Source organism: Suncus etruscus, chromosome 3 (genome assembly GCF_024139225.1).
Source record: "Suncus etruscus isolate mSunEtr1 chromosome 3, mSunEtr1.pri.cur, whole genome shotgun sequence".
Taxonomy (NCBI): domain Eukaryota; kingdom Metazoa; phylum Chordata; class Mammalia; order Eulipotyphla; family Soricidae; genus Suncus; species Suncus etruscus.
Genome location: NC_064850.1, coordinates 92394302 through 92408533, shown reverse-complemented (window position 1 = coordinate 92408533; position 14232 = coordinate 92394302). Strand labels below are relative to the sequence as shown.

General features: G+C 47.9%; 1 protein-coding gene across 2 annotated transcripts in view; it reads left to right on the top strand.

Annotated features, from left to right (window-relative positions):
* Positions 1 to 14232, top strand: part of LOXL2 (lysyl oxidase like 2) — a 60578-nt gene that overhangs the window by 20334 nt on the left and 26012 nt on the right. For both annotated transcript variants that reach the window (XM_049769442.1, XM_049769441.1), the window contains exons 3-4: positions 10545 to 10756; positions 12639 to 12861. In XM_049769442.1, the coding sequence (XP_049625399.1) occupies positions 10545 to 10756; positions 12639 to 12861 (435 nt within the window). The remainder of the gene's footprint in view (positions 1 to 10544; positions 10757 to 12638; positions 12862 to 14232) is intronic.

Here is a 14232-nt window from a genome sequence, read left to right as displayed (position 1 = left end):
GAGTGGGAGAAAGCTATGTCGTCTAGACCAGGGTCTTCTCATTGTGGGATGCCAGAGACATGAGTCACTCAATTCCGAGTCTGGCTGATGGAATTTCACTCAATGATCTCATCGTGTTCCCCCGCATCTGCTTGGAGCATCCTTGGGAGCTCCCTGACACATCATACATTTCCTTCCAGAGGAAGGATAAAGTCTAGTAGCTTTTTCATACAAGGGACCTCACCAGTGAGGAAGTTGACAGTCTGCATCCTAAGTTACTTGTTGACTAGCAGCCAAAACTCTGGGTCAGATCATTCTTGTCTTTGGGGCAAGAGGGTTTAGGTCGCAGCTGAGACCAGCAGTTTTCCAGTGTATCAAGTTTGTTCCTCAGAGTAACAATACATCCCCATGGCTTACAAGGTGGTTTTTAATATCTTTCATGAGAGGCAGAACCATGACTGCTGTTGAAATGCTGTGGAGACTCCAATGTACTATAGTAAATAGATTCTTCATACAAAGCTGCTTCACCAGCCTCAATTCATTTCAACTTGAACATGAATCTGATGAGCCACATACTGAGTTTTTGCTGTGTTTGAGACCTCAACATTGAAGGCAAGATGATGGGTGCCAGTCCCAGCAGAACTGATCTTGCTTCCCTGTCTGGAATGAGTGACACTCTGGGGTGTGTGTCTCTCAGGACATCTCAGTGTAAAGCAGCACCTTCCCAGAAATGAACAAGAGTCATCAGCTCTGAAGCTTCCAAAACAGTTAAGATACGATGGGAAATGCTGTTGATGGGAAATGCTGTTGCTTCCCAATCCATTTTCGTACTTGTTACCTTAGAAACAGCCATATCCAACCTCCTAGGATTTCAGAGGCTCTTAAATCCAGAGATTCTATTTTTTCTGCCTGTGGCTGGTGGACACATTGGAAAAAGCATTAGATAAGGAGTGATTACTAATCCAAAAACCCCTTTGCACAAGGCATGGACTAGTTTCACACATTGCTGAGTCATGCACTCATTGAAAGACCAGCTGTGTATCATTCAGCTGAAATCATATAGACTTTTTTCTATACCTCTCCATCTCATCTTCTCTACCCATTTTTGGAGGGGATAAGATTTGATCGAAGATTCCAGAAAGATAGTACAATGGATAGGGTGCTTGCCTTGCATGTGACCTATCAGAACTCAATTCCTGGTGTCCCATATAGTTCCTTGAATACTATTAGGAATGATTCATAAGTGCAGACTAAAAAATACCTTGATTAAAAATCCATAGAACGTGAGATTTCTGTGCTGCTTAACGTCAGATAGCGAGCCCTTCATATCCAGAGGGGCCAATTGAGAAGCCACTGGAAGAATCTGGTAACTCTCCATCTCCTCCTCTCTCAATCATCCTTCTAGAGGAGAGTCAGACCCAAAGAAGCCTTTTCTTCACAAGACTGGTAGGAATTTCCTGAACTCCTAGAGCCCTGGAACTTTTAATCACAGCCAATTTTAAAGGTTTTCTCTCACCTCAACTGCACCTAGGAAACTCTCTAGGTCTGAGGCCCCAAAGGGAGTCATTAGCTCTAGAAAGATTCTAAGCACTTTTTTCAAATCACTTTTTAAGTGAATCATCAGTTAAAAGACTGATACAGATAATTGAGATATAATTAACAAAGTTTTTCATAATTGAGTTTGTCATACAATGTCCAATACCCTTCACCAATGCACATTTCCCATCAATGTCCCCAATTTCTCTCCCGCTTTCCTCCTGCCTCCCTCCTACCTCTGTGGCAAACATCTCTCTCTCTCTCTCTCTCTCTCTCTCTCTCTCTCTCTCTCTCTCTCTCTCTCTCTCTCTCTCTCTCTCTCTCTCTCCCTCCCTCCTTCCCTCCCTCCCTCTCTTTTTTTCCCTTTATATACTTTGATTTGCAATATTGTTATTGAAGAGAATGTCTTGTCAGGACTTTCACACACACACACACACACACACACACACACACACACACACACACACACACACACACACACACACACACACACACACCCCTCCCTGAGAGTGGTTTAAAAAGAAAAAGCTCTGCTGCCCTCTCTGTGTGTTCAAGATGATACATTTATACCTAAATATATGCCTACTGAGGGCCCTGGGTGGGCTAAGAGACACAGATTACATTTGAAAAAGCTCCCTGTGGGCTCTAGAGAGCCTGACCTGTGAGTTCTAGACTGGTTCACTTGTCCAGTGAGGCCACATTAGGCTTTCTTGAATGTTGTGTCCACATAGATGATTCTATTTATCCAGAGCCTCCATGTGTTCAGGCCTTGCCAGCCACTGCAAGGAATGCAAAGAGAAGTGGCTTTTCAGGGATCTCAAACTCGAGGCCCTCGGGCCTTTTGCAGCCCTCCATACAACATTTTATGGCCCTGCCCTAGAGGAATCTTTTTTTGTTTTGTTTTGTTTTAGTTGTTTGGGTCACACACCCCCAATGTTCAAGGCTTACTACTGACTTTGCACTCAAGAATCACCCTGACTTTGCCTCCTGCGGCCCCCAAGTAAATTGAGTTTGAGACCCCTGCAGTCTAAAGAGAAAACTCTTCTCAAATAGAAATAGGTCAGAGTATCTAAAAAGCAAAAGGGTCCAGCCAGCAGAGCAAAATATTTGAAACCCAGGAGAATGGGAGCGCCCAATTTCTGGCCTGGGTTCTGTACACATACCCTTTTGATTTGTTTTTATTTTAGAATTTGGGGCCACACCCAGTACTACTCTTGACTACTCCCTATGGTGCTTAAAATGGTGATGCCTGAGAGCAAACCAGCCTCTCATACGCAAAACTCTCCCAACCTTGAGAGGTATCTTCCTGGGGTCAGAGGAAAAGGAAGACCTTTGAGCTAGAGTCTGTAGGTGCGACTGGAGCTTCCCTAACCAAAGGAAAGATGGGAACATCTCCACAGGTTTGGTTTGAAGTTCTGAGTAAAATAGAAAAATGCAAGTTGAGAAAATGGATTGCTCACTGTTTGGGGAGTTTACTTGTAGGGGTTGGTAGGTTTGTGCTAAAATTCTCAGGGCTTACTCTGGAAAAAATTCACTTTTGTTGTTGCTCAGGGAATCATATGGTATGCCAGGGATAGAATCAGTTAAGGCAAATGCCTTAACCTCTCTCTGTACTATCTCTATGGTCTCTGGATAGTTCTCTGTTAAGATTTTTTTTTAAATAGCCAAATAGCAGAAGTTGGAGAACTTGAAGAGCTGTGAGAAGTAGTAGGACAAAACTTGTAGATTGAGTAAATCCAGGTGAACTAAGCAGTCCTAAATTTAAGGGTGCCCCTAACTGACATCACAGCAGAGCTGGCTTCTCAGGTGGGCCACATGGGCTGGCATTAAGTCTTTAGCATAAGCTGGGAGGGTTGCTGGTCTTAAGCAACCAAGCTTCAGAGGAGGCTGCCCAGTGCCTGGGGAGCGGATACATTGGGAAGTGCATTCTGGTCCCCTTGCTGGCCTGCTGCTCATCCTGTAACCTTCCCTAATGCAATTTCCACTTAGACTCTCAAATTGGTGATATTTCCTTATTGGCGACAGCCCCAGACTCTGGAATTTGCAAGTCATTTATGGGTGCTACAGATGTCAAATGTAGTTTAGGCACAAGACTGCCAGTCAAGCCCTGAGACTTTATTCCCAACCTTTCCATCAGCCCCTGAGCTGCAACAGGCCCTGGCCTGGACCCATAAAACCTTGATTTCCCCTCTTGATGAGCTCTGAAGATGACAGTCTGGAAGATTCTGGTGTTTCGTGGCAGGAAGTCTTTCGAAGATGTGGAGACCTTCTCTGGCGAGACAGACTGCAACCAGGCTTTTGAAACATGCCAGAGGCATTGCCAGCTTCTAGGCTATTGGATGAAAGGCAAAACTAGCAGGTCGAGAGTTCCTCATTGGCAAAGAAAACTATATGTTTCAGTGTTTCCAATCTTCTCTTTTGAGGTTGAACTTTCAGGGGAAATAGTCCTAGTGCTTGTGGTTAAGAAGGGATTCCAGACTGGTAAAGTAAGAGGGGAAGTTCTTCGTGAGCCAGTGTTTGCCGCAGAGTACCCAAGGGCTCATCAGCTACTGGCTGATGCTTGTTGGCCAGAGGGCTTCCCTGCTGCCTGGCTCAAGAACAGCAGCAGCAGGGAGGCCGCTCGCCTCTCACGTACACACTGGCCTGACTCACGTCCCCCCTCTGGGTGGAGCAACATGATTATGGGGTGCGAAGTATGGACCACAAGCCCAGAAGAGGTCACCCTTGGCCGAGTCCCTGGTGCATTGGGTTAGCTCTATGCTAGGTCATGGGCACTAAGACTGGTGGCTATAGCCTGGAGCTCAGGCATGAGGTCAAAATCTTGATTACTTATAGCAGGGGTCTTCAAACTTTTTAAAGTGGGGGCCGGATTACGGTCCCTTAGAGAGCTGGAGGGCCGGACTATATGAGCTACTAATTCGTACTCACGCTGCACATATCTTATATAAATAAAATGAAAACCATTTATAAATAAACAGATCACGCACCAGTATTTCAATGGGAACTGTGGGCCTGCTTTTGGCTAATGAGATGGTCAGTGTCCGGTTCCATATTTGTCACTGCCAGCCATAACAAGTGATGCAAGTGGGCATCAGTTAATCTTGATCTGGTTGGAGATTTCAGATGTTTCATTCTTGAAAAAGTCTGTTCACAGGCATAAGTGCTACCAAAGATGGTTACCATTTTGAGTGCATGGTTCCTGATATTTGGATATGTCTCAGAGGGGAGAGATGCATAGAAATTCAAAAGGTTACTTGACTTAAATGCGTCTTTCAGAGAGTCACAATTCTGCAGTTCAGCCAGTTCCATTTGGTAAATTGTAAGGACATTTTCAATCTAAACAGAAAATGGGTTACGAAAAAGCTGTATGTCCTGTTCATGGAGATGAAGCTCTTTGAATCTAAATTGAAACTCCTTTTGCAACAATTCTAGTGAAGCCAGGCATGTTTCCTTTGGGAATGCAACCAATGGTTTGTCCACTGACAGGTTTTGAGTTGTTGGGAGATGACTGAAGTTTTTCTCCTGTACTTGTTTGATGAGAAGGCCTAATTTTACTTCAAATGCTTTCACATGCAATGCCATATCATAGATGAGCTTCCCCTTGCCTTGAAGTTGCAGATTGAAACTGTTGAGTAGCTCTGTTATATCTGTCAGAAAGACAAGGTGCCATTTCCATTCTGCATCATTGAGCTCTGGTACTTCTTGGTTTTTTGAAAGTAGAAAAGCTGTAATCTGCGGAAGTAAGTCATAGAAACGTTTCAAAACTCTCCCTCTACTCAGCCAATGGACTTCTGTGTGGTACAGAACATCTTCATGGGCAACATTTACCTCAGATAGAAATTTCTGAAATTGTGGTTTAGTGCATGATTTCTAATGTAATTAACACAAGATACCACAATTTACATAATTTTCATAACAGAGTCCCACTTCAGTGATTTACAACACAGAGCTTGTTGGTGGATGAGGCAATGTATGCCAATTGGATGAGGATGGTTATGTTTGTCCATCTCTTGTGTAATGTGAGCAATTACTCCTCTCTTAGACCCCACCATGCTAGGAGCACCATCAGTTGTTACACTGACTAGTTTAACCCAGTCCAGCTCCAAACCATTCACAGTTTGGCAAACCTTTTCAAATATATCACTCCTGTGATTGTACCTTTGATACTTTGCAGTGCAGCAAGCTCTTCTGTGACTTCAAAATACTCATTTGTCCCACTCGTATAAATGAGAAGTTGGGCAGAATCATGAACATCATTGCTTTCGTCGAGTGCCAAGGAAAAATAGCAAAGTTTCTTTGCAGAGTTTTGCCAATGGTGCAGCAAATTTTCTCCCATTTCTTCAATCCTTGTCATTGTAACTCCTGAAAGGCTCACTATACTAAATAAATCGGCCTTCTCTGGGACACATCTCTTTGGCAACAGAAATAAGGCATTCTTTAACAAATTCTCCCTCCACAAATGGTTTGCCATTGCACGCTATTAGCTTGGCAATTTGAAAACTTGCCCACAGTGAGGAAGTATTTAACTGTTTCTGCTTCACAAAAGTATTTTGCTGAGTCATAAGTGTATGTTTCAGTTGTAATATTTTATCTTTTCTCACTTCTCCAACCAAACAATCATATTTATCTTTATGTTGAGTTTGATCGTGGTGTCGCAAATTGTATTCTTTGAACACAGCAACTAATACTGGCATATCAGACACACAGCTTTTTCTTTGTACCGCATAAAAAAGTAATCGTAAGTCCACTGTTCTTTGAATATCTTACACTCGCCATCAATTTTTCTTTTTCTTGACATCATTGTTTCCTAGGGATTCCAAACTGATATTAGTGAAATACAAATATGTGTGTATATATACACACAGTGTATGAACCCCCATTAGTCCCTGATATGAACACTTACTCCTTGCAGGCTTTTCTAAGCAGACCAGCTCAGTCCCTGATAGTTCAGTTATATCTCCCTATATAATGCCCAAATTGGTATGTTCGGAATCAGCATGTGAACACTGAAAAGGAATTGCAAAATGCATATAAAATTTTCAATGCAACCTCTTTAAAATGCTTCAGCATCGAACCCCTAATTTTCCACATGGGCAATTTAGCACCGAACCCCTAACCTCCCCACCACCGCCCACCCCCTAACTTTGATTTCAGCACTGAACACCTCACCACCCCCAAAGGGGAATTTTCATATGAGTCACCCACAGCCCAATTGGGCAGAACCCCCCATCTGGCAAAACTTTATTTCTATGGCACTTTTGACTGACCTTTGGCAGTAGAGGGAGTGGAGGAAAACCTCACTGACAGGTAGGCACAGCACACAGACACCACGTTGCCTGGGGGTGGAGCAGGCGCCTTTTTACATCATATAGTCACCCACATGTGGTACTCTTCGCCACGCAGAGTCCGGCGCCCTCTAGTGACGTCATCAGCAACAAGCAAGCCAAGCGCCAGGCCCAAGGGCGCATCAGTGTCCCTCTCAACACCGCCCTCACGCCCACCCTCCCAGCACACAACAAGCCATGGGTGGAGGCGGTTGACATCATCCCTGAGAAACCTTGACACTGAGTGTATATGCTGGCAGGTATCTTGGCAACCAAACAGCGCTCACTGCTGGCTGGCCAGATCAGACTCCTCTGTGGGCCGCATGTGGCTCACAGGCCATAGTTTGAAGACCCCTGACTTATAGGGATGAGAGGGAGGCCTGGAAACTCCACTGTCAATTCTTGGCCTGCCAGACTGGTGGTTCAAAGGAAGTGCCCCAGAATGTGGTGCTGCTGTGATGCTACTCAGGCCTGTGATGTCAGGGATGAATACCTGGGCAGTGTTTAGGGAACCAGGTAATACTAGGCCTGGGCCTTTATCCTATTACTGTCTCCAGGCCCAGAAACCTGTTTTTGCCTATTTCCCTACAGACTGTGAGTATGAAGAAGTGGTAAAATGTCACTAAGTGTTACTTTTCATGATAATGGGGGCTTACCACTGGTCTCCTGCCTGATTGGTGGGGACAGATTGGGGGTGAAGGGCAGATTGGACTCAGCTTGGCCTGGAGTCACCTGGGATCTGAACCAACTGTGAGAGCAGCCCAATCAGAAAGTCAAAAAGTTGGGTCCTGTGATGGGACAAGGAAGTTCAGCAGGGTTTGTGGAGGGAGACACCACGGTTTGAATGACTGAGTGAGGTGATCTGAGAACAGGAAGGAAGGTGCTGAGGAAGGAGGAAGGACAGTTTGTGGACATACAAGTGGCACATGTTCCCTAACCATTTTCCAAGTGCCTTCACTCATAGCTGCAAACACATTCAAATGTAGACACATACACACATGCCCACAGACACAGCCTGCATAGACACACAAGATGGACAGTCACTCCCACACATATACTCTACAAACATTCCCATAGGTACACTCATGTATAGAGACAGAAACAAACACTCTCACGATAGATATGTGGACACACAGGTAGATATGCCCATATGTACATAAACACTTCCGTAGACACGCCACAAAATATGTATAGGCACACACATGCACAAAAACACCTACAGACAAATTTACATTAGACATGCACAAACCCTCCCACAGACACACACAAATATCTCCACAGACTTACTCAAGTAGAGACATGTACATAATGTACAAATACAAACACACATATGCACAAACACAGACACACTCACACATAAACACACAATACGTACATGCTCACACTGGTGTAAACAAACATGCAAGTAATGCTGGTAGACATGCACAAACATGCACAAATGCACAGGCATGACACAGACACATTCCCACTTACAGACACATACACACATGCACAAATGTTCCCACTGATGCACTCTCCCATGTAGACACGTGTACACAATTCGTGGACATGCCTGTCATGTACATCTCATCACACAGGCAGCATCCCCCAGAGACACACTTTACTTCCCACAATGAGACATACATAGAAACACATGGCATCATATACACACACATACACACACACACACAAACACACAAAGTCACACATGCAGAGAGCTAGTGGAAGAGGTCAGTGGCCCTTTTTCTAGTGCCTTCTCTGCTTTTGAACCTTCTTTTCCACATCCAGGAGCTTCCTGGAGTCCCCACCCCCAGCCAGCTGGGCTGAGGGTCCTTCTCTCTCACAGCCCCATAGCAGCTGGGTGTGCATGGGGAAGGATCTGAACCAAATGACGCTGCCCATTGTGCCTGTCCCAGGACCACAGGGCTGCCATCACCCGTCCCATGGTAACTTTCCTCCTGGGCACTCACAGGCTCCTGAATTCCTGTACAGTCCCTGAGGTGGGAACAGGCAGGAGGGGTTGTTCACTGACTCAGGGCTCATCTCCATCATGGTGGCAAGAGTCCCGCAACTCTGTGAAGGCTGTCAGGGCTCCAGGCACCAGGCTGGCAAACCTAGTCCCACCACTGTCGGCTTTCCTTCCTCTTGGGGAAGCAAACTAGGGCCAGGTGCCACATACTTTCCACCACTTGCTGGACTGGCAGAGCTGGGCCTCACTGTCTGTCCTCAAACCAGTGGTCAGGAGTCCTGGCTCTGGCCACCCAAAGAATGGCCTCGTTCAACCCAGGGTTCATTTGCATCCTGGCTGGACAGGGCCTAGAGCACCCAATCCCTAGATTTGCCCCACCAGTCCCTCTGCCCAGTTCCATGCTCACCCTGACCTAACTCAGAGTATTGTTCATGCTGTCCCTCACTGCCTTGGGTGGTCCTGGGGAGAAAGCTGGAATCAGCCAGATCCTTCGTCTGTAAAATGGAACAGTCAGGGCTGAAGCAATAATATAGGGGTAGGGCACCTGCCTTGCACTGGTCCAATGAGGGTTTGGACCTCAACATTCCTTGTCTTCCCCCCAAGTTCTATCAGAAGTATTTACTGACTGCAGATCCAGGAGTAACTACTTAATGTTGCTGGATGTGGCCCAGAAACCAAAAGCAAAATCAAAACGGGCAAGTCACCATCCAGCAGCTTACCTGGTGCCTCAGGGTTAAGTAAGGGAGTGCTCAGGAATTGGGTGTTCCAGTGTTAAGTAAGAGAGTGCTCAGGAGCTGGGTGATGAGCAGTGCATGGTTGAATTTCCCAACATGTTGGAACCTTCACAACTGGACATAGACTTGAGCTGTTGAACATGGTCCCTTGGCTGAGTAACTAGGGGATAAGGACCTGGGCGGGGCCACCATCCAAGGGCACAGTGGTGCTCTCTGTAGTCAGGTTCTGGGGCATAGGGAGGAGGGTTCTGGAAGTCTTTCCAGAATGGGTGGTGGCCCCAGGGGCAGGATAGGAGATTCCTAGAAAAGCTGATGCCCATGATGGTAGCCATTCCTGTGGTGCCTCTCAGTCTCAGGCTTGGGAGGGGCAAAAGTTGTATATGCTCTTCCTGCCCCCTCAGTGGGTTCCCACCTCTCACTCAGAGCTGCAGAGATGGGAGGGTGGGACTGTGAAAAGGGGTTCCCTGAGGCTCAAAAAAATCAGAATCCCCACTTTGCTGGCCTTGTGAGTATCCCCTCCTGGTTTCCAGGAATCCTCAAGCAGGCCTGAGGAGTGCACAAAGGGCCCTGCCTGGTTTTTCTTTGGGGAATGTGGCATATGCAAGCTGGCACCACAGCTTCAGGCTATCTGAAGCTTATTAACTGCCCTTTTATGTCACTGAAAAGTTAGTGGGGACACACATACATGCACACACATGTGCACACAGGCACACACACAGAAGTAAGAACACAAGGTAGGTGCCGACCCACTGGACTGGTGTCTCTCCAATCCAAAGCCCTTCAGGATTCTTGATAAAGACAAATAAGTTGTGGGGGGGTCTCACAAGGCTCCCTGATTGTTCCCGGTCAACCTATTGAACCCATTTTTCCTCTCTGCAGCAGCCAGGCCACCGTCCACGCAAAGGATCCTTGCTGTGTGTGTTCTCTGCTTACCACATTTTCCCACAGAGATCAGGGGGAGAGACTGGTCCCCATATAGGCCTGACCAAGGACAGAGAGTAATGTCCCTTTTTCCTACCCCAGAGCCTGAACATCCAGGTTGATGACATCCGGATCCGAGCCATTCTGTCCACTTACCGTCGGCGCACCCCGGTGACGGAGGGTTATGTGGAGGTGAAGGATGGCAAGTCCTGGAAGCAGATCTGTGATGAGCACTGGACGGCCAGGAACTCCCGTGTGGTCTGTGGCATGTTTGGTTTCCCCGGAGAGAAGACATACAACGCCAAAGTGTACAAGTGAGTACTGTTGGGAGAGGCGACTAGCCTCACCTCAGGGCACCCTCACTGGGTGGGATGAGGGGCGCTAATGCTGGAAGCTTCCTGGGATGTGGATGTGCCTCTTCCAAGGCAGGCAAGGACAGAAGCTTCCAGTCAGTGCCCATCTCCTTCCAGATTTTGGGTCTCAGGACAGGCTGCTTGGAACCCCAGTCTGTCACATATCTGAGGACTGACAACTAGGTGGGCATACACCTTCCCTGGGTTCCTCGGGATGATGATAAAGGTGTTTTTCACCTAACTGGATCCCAGATGTGCCCAAAGCTTCCTGCTGGACAATGTGAGGTATAAGGCTGGGTAGAAGTGCATCCATCTCCAAATACTTGGCAGAACTCCAAAGTTATTTCCCTGGGGACATTCTTCAACTTTCCTGTCAAGAGAAGCCAAGTCCTCTCCTGACAGGCTTCCTGATGGTCAGAACCTCAGTCAGCCTCAGAGCTGGGCATGTCAGCCCAGGCCGCATGTGGCTCAGTTGGCACATGAAAGCCAGCCATGCCCCTACCCTCCACTACGGATGGTTCAGACTCAGCTCCTGCTTTGGGGAAGATCTCGAATTGACCTTGGCAGCTGGGCCTGAACCCCACTCCTGCTTCTCTGAAGGAATGGAAAGTGAGGCAGGCTGAAGGGTGTTGGGGCTTCTGGTGAGACAGAGGACACCCAGTTCACTCCAAAGACAGAGGGCCCAGAAACTAGCTTTTCCTCCTATTCATGTCAGGGTGGGGTGGGGGCTTGTCTTTGATATTGTTTGACTCTGGGACTCAGCTGACAATAGGCAGGTGTGATGAAAAGCATTTCTGTGCTAAGGTGGAGCTGCATTTCATCCTGCAGACCCCTGGACTACAGTTTGCAGCCAGGCCCCACTGGGGCTATGATGAAGGCTGGGGCTAAGGTGGGTAGTCTTGGGCTCAGGCTCTCTCTGGGTCTGAAGCTGAGGACAGCAGAGACCTGAGGCCCACATCCTACATGGTCTATATCTGAGGTTTCCAGAGCATCTTTCCCACCTCCCTGTCCTCTCTCACATATCTTATAGCCTGTCCCCTGTCCTGTGACATTAACCCCTAAGAGTAAAAAGCCTCTTATCCCTTTCTTCCTTCCTCCCTTCCTTTCTCACTTTCTTCCCTCCATCCTTCCCTCCATACCTCCTTTCCTCCTCCTCTCCATCCCTCCTTTCCACCTTCCCTTCATTCCTCCTTTCCTCCTCTTCCCTCCCATCCTACTTCTCTTCCTCCCTCCCTCCCTTCTTTCCTCCCTCCTTTCCTTCCTTCCTTCCTTCCTTCCTTCCTTCCTTCCTTCCTTCCTTCGTTCCTTCCTTCCTTCCTTATCTCCCTTCCTCCTTCCCTTCCTCCCTCCCTCCCTTCCTTCCTTATCTCCCTTCCTCCATCCCTTCCTTACCTTCCTACCTCCCTCCCTTCCTTCCTTCCTTTCTTCCTTCCTTATCTCCCTTCCCCCTCCCTCCCTTCCTTCCTTCCTTTCTTCCTTCCTTATCTCCCTTCCCCCTCCCTCCCTTCCTTCCTACCTTCCTTCCCTCCTCCCTCCTTTCCTTCTTCCCCTCCCCTCCTCCCTCCCTCCCTTCTTTCCTTTCATCTTATCTTACCCTGCTGAGCTGGTGTCTTCTCTTGTGGGACTACTGAAGGCAGAACCTCTTCCACACCCTCAGCCTTGCTCCCAGAACCAGATGCTATAATGGAGGACTCCATGTTGCAGTTGCCGAGGAGAGGCTGTGGGTGAGGCAGGACTAAGCATGGATTTGTCCCTCTTCCCATTCCCCGGCCCAGCCTAGCACTACCGTGAAGCAATGAGGGTGGTGCCAGCACCTAGTCACTGCCTCTTCTGCCCTCTGCAGAATGTTTGCTGCCAAGAAGAAGCAGCGCTACTGGCCATTTTCCATGAACTGCACCGGCACTGAGGCCCACATCTCCAGCTGCAAGCTGGGCCCCCAGGTGTCCCAGAACCCTGTGAAGAATGTCACCTGCGAGAATGGGCTGCCAGCAGTGGTGAGCTGCGTGCCGGGCCAGGTCTTTAGCCCAGATGGACCCTCACGATTCCGGAAAGCCTACAAGCCTGAGGTAAGGCATGTGGGCATCATGGTGAAGGGGCAGCGGGGCAAGGAGAGGGTCACCTTCAGGGGAGCCCCTGCCATGGGTCATTAACACCTCATCTGAGCTTCTGCCCCTTGTGAAAGAGTAGATAGGGGAGACACAAGAGCATGAAGGGACCGTCACACACTCTGGGCATCCACTGTCTACTGGCCCAGTATGAAGGTTGTTGGGGGTCACCTGCCCCTGGGCTAATCCCAGCTGGGCATAGTGAACTGGAGCTGCTGGGGATAAGATTGTTCTCAGCAGCTGGGTATTCAGACAGGTTTACTGCGGTTCCCAACAGAGGCGCTGCAGCAGACAAAAACTGCAAACTTGCATGTGTGTGAGAGGCGTCTGTCCCCTCAGCTAGGGTGCATGTAGTGAGCCAGCCTGCTTGTGCATGTGTGTGAAAGCAAAAGTATCTGTATGTACATGTATGCATATATGTCTGTTTGTATGCATATGTGTGGATTTGTGTGTTTCTGAGCATGCATGTGTGTGAAAATGTGTGCATCTGTGTGCCTGTGGGAGTACACACATCTGTGTGTGGTTATGTGTGCTTGTGAGAGGTATATACCTCTGTGTGCTCACATGTGCCTCTCTGTGTGCTTGTGTGTGTATTTTTGCATGTGAGAGCATGCACATCTGTGTGTGCTTTCATATGTATTTATGTGCATGAGAGAGCGTATGTCTCTATGTGTACCTGTATGGGTTTGTGGGGAGGGTCACGGTCTTCAGCAAAAGACTGAGACTTGCAGGCCTGTTTCTAAAGCTGTTGTGAAGCTGGGAGTTACTTGGCCCACCCAATGTTCTCTTTTTCTTCCCTTCTCTAATGCCAGGGTCTATACAGTCCCCCAGGCCTGTCTGTCTAGGTTCAGTCAGAGTGCCCACCGTGTAGACAGCAAGTGGCTCAGTAGGTGGGAGAAAGAGAGCAGTGTGTGGTCAAGGGGAACCCTCAACTGAGGCAAAAAGCCTAAGTCAAATTGTTTTATCCCTGGGCCCTCAGCAGCTAGTGCACACAGACTTAACAAGTCTCACCAGCCTGCTTGTCTGGGCATCCATCTTAATGTATGTTGAATCCGATGAGTGTCCACCCATCTCATGAACACAGTCTGGTGCACATGTATGCACATGGACATATACATGCAGACATGCCGAAACAATGTCACCAGCCAGTGGGAAGGCCAGCTGCTATCTCGGTGGCTATCCTGGGTCCAGAGGCTGTAGAGTGTCACTACCCAGGCAGTGAGTAGACCGGGAGGTGAGGGAGCTTTCCAGGCTGGATCCCACCACCCTCTCTCCCCAAGTAGTGCTGCATGTGCTGGTTTAGTGTTGAGTAGAATCCACATTCACAGGAGC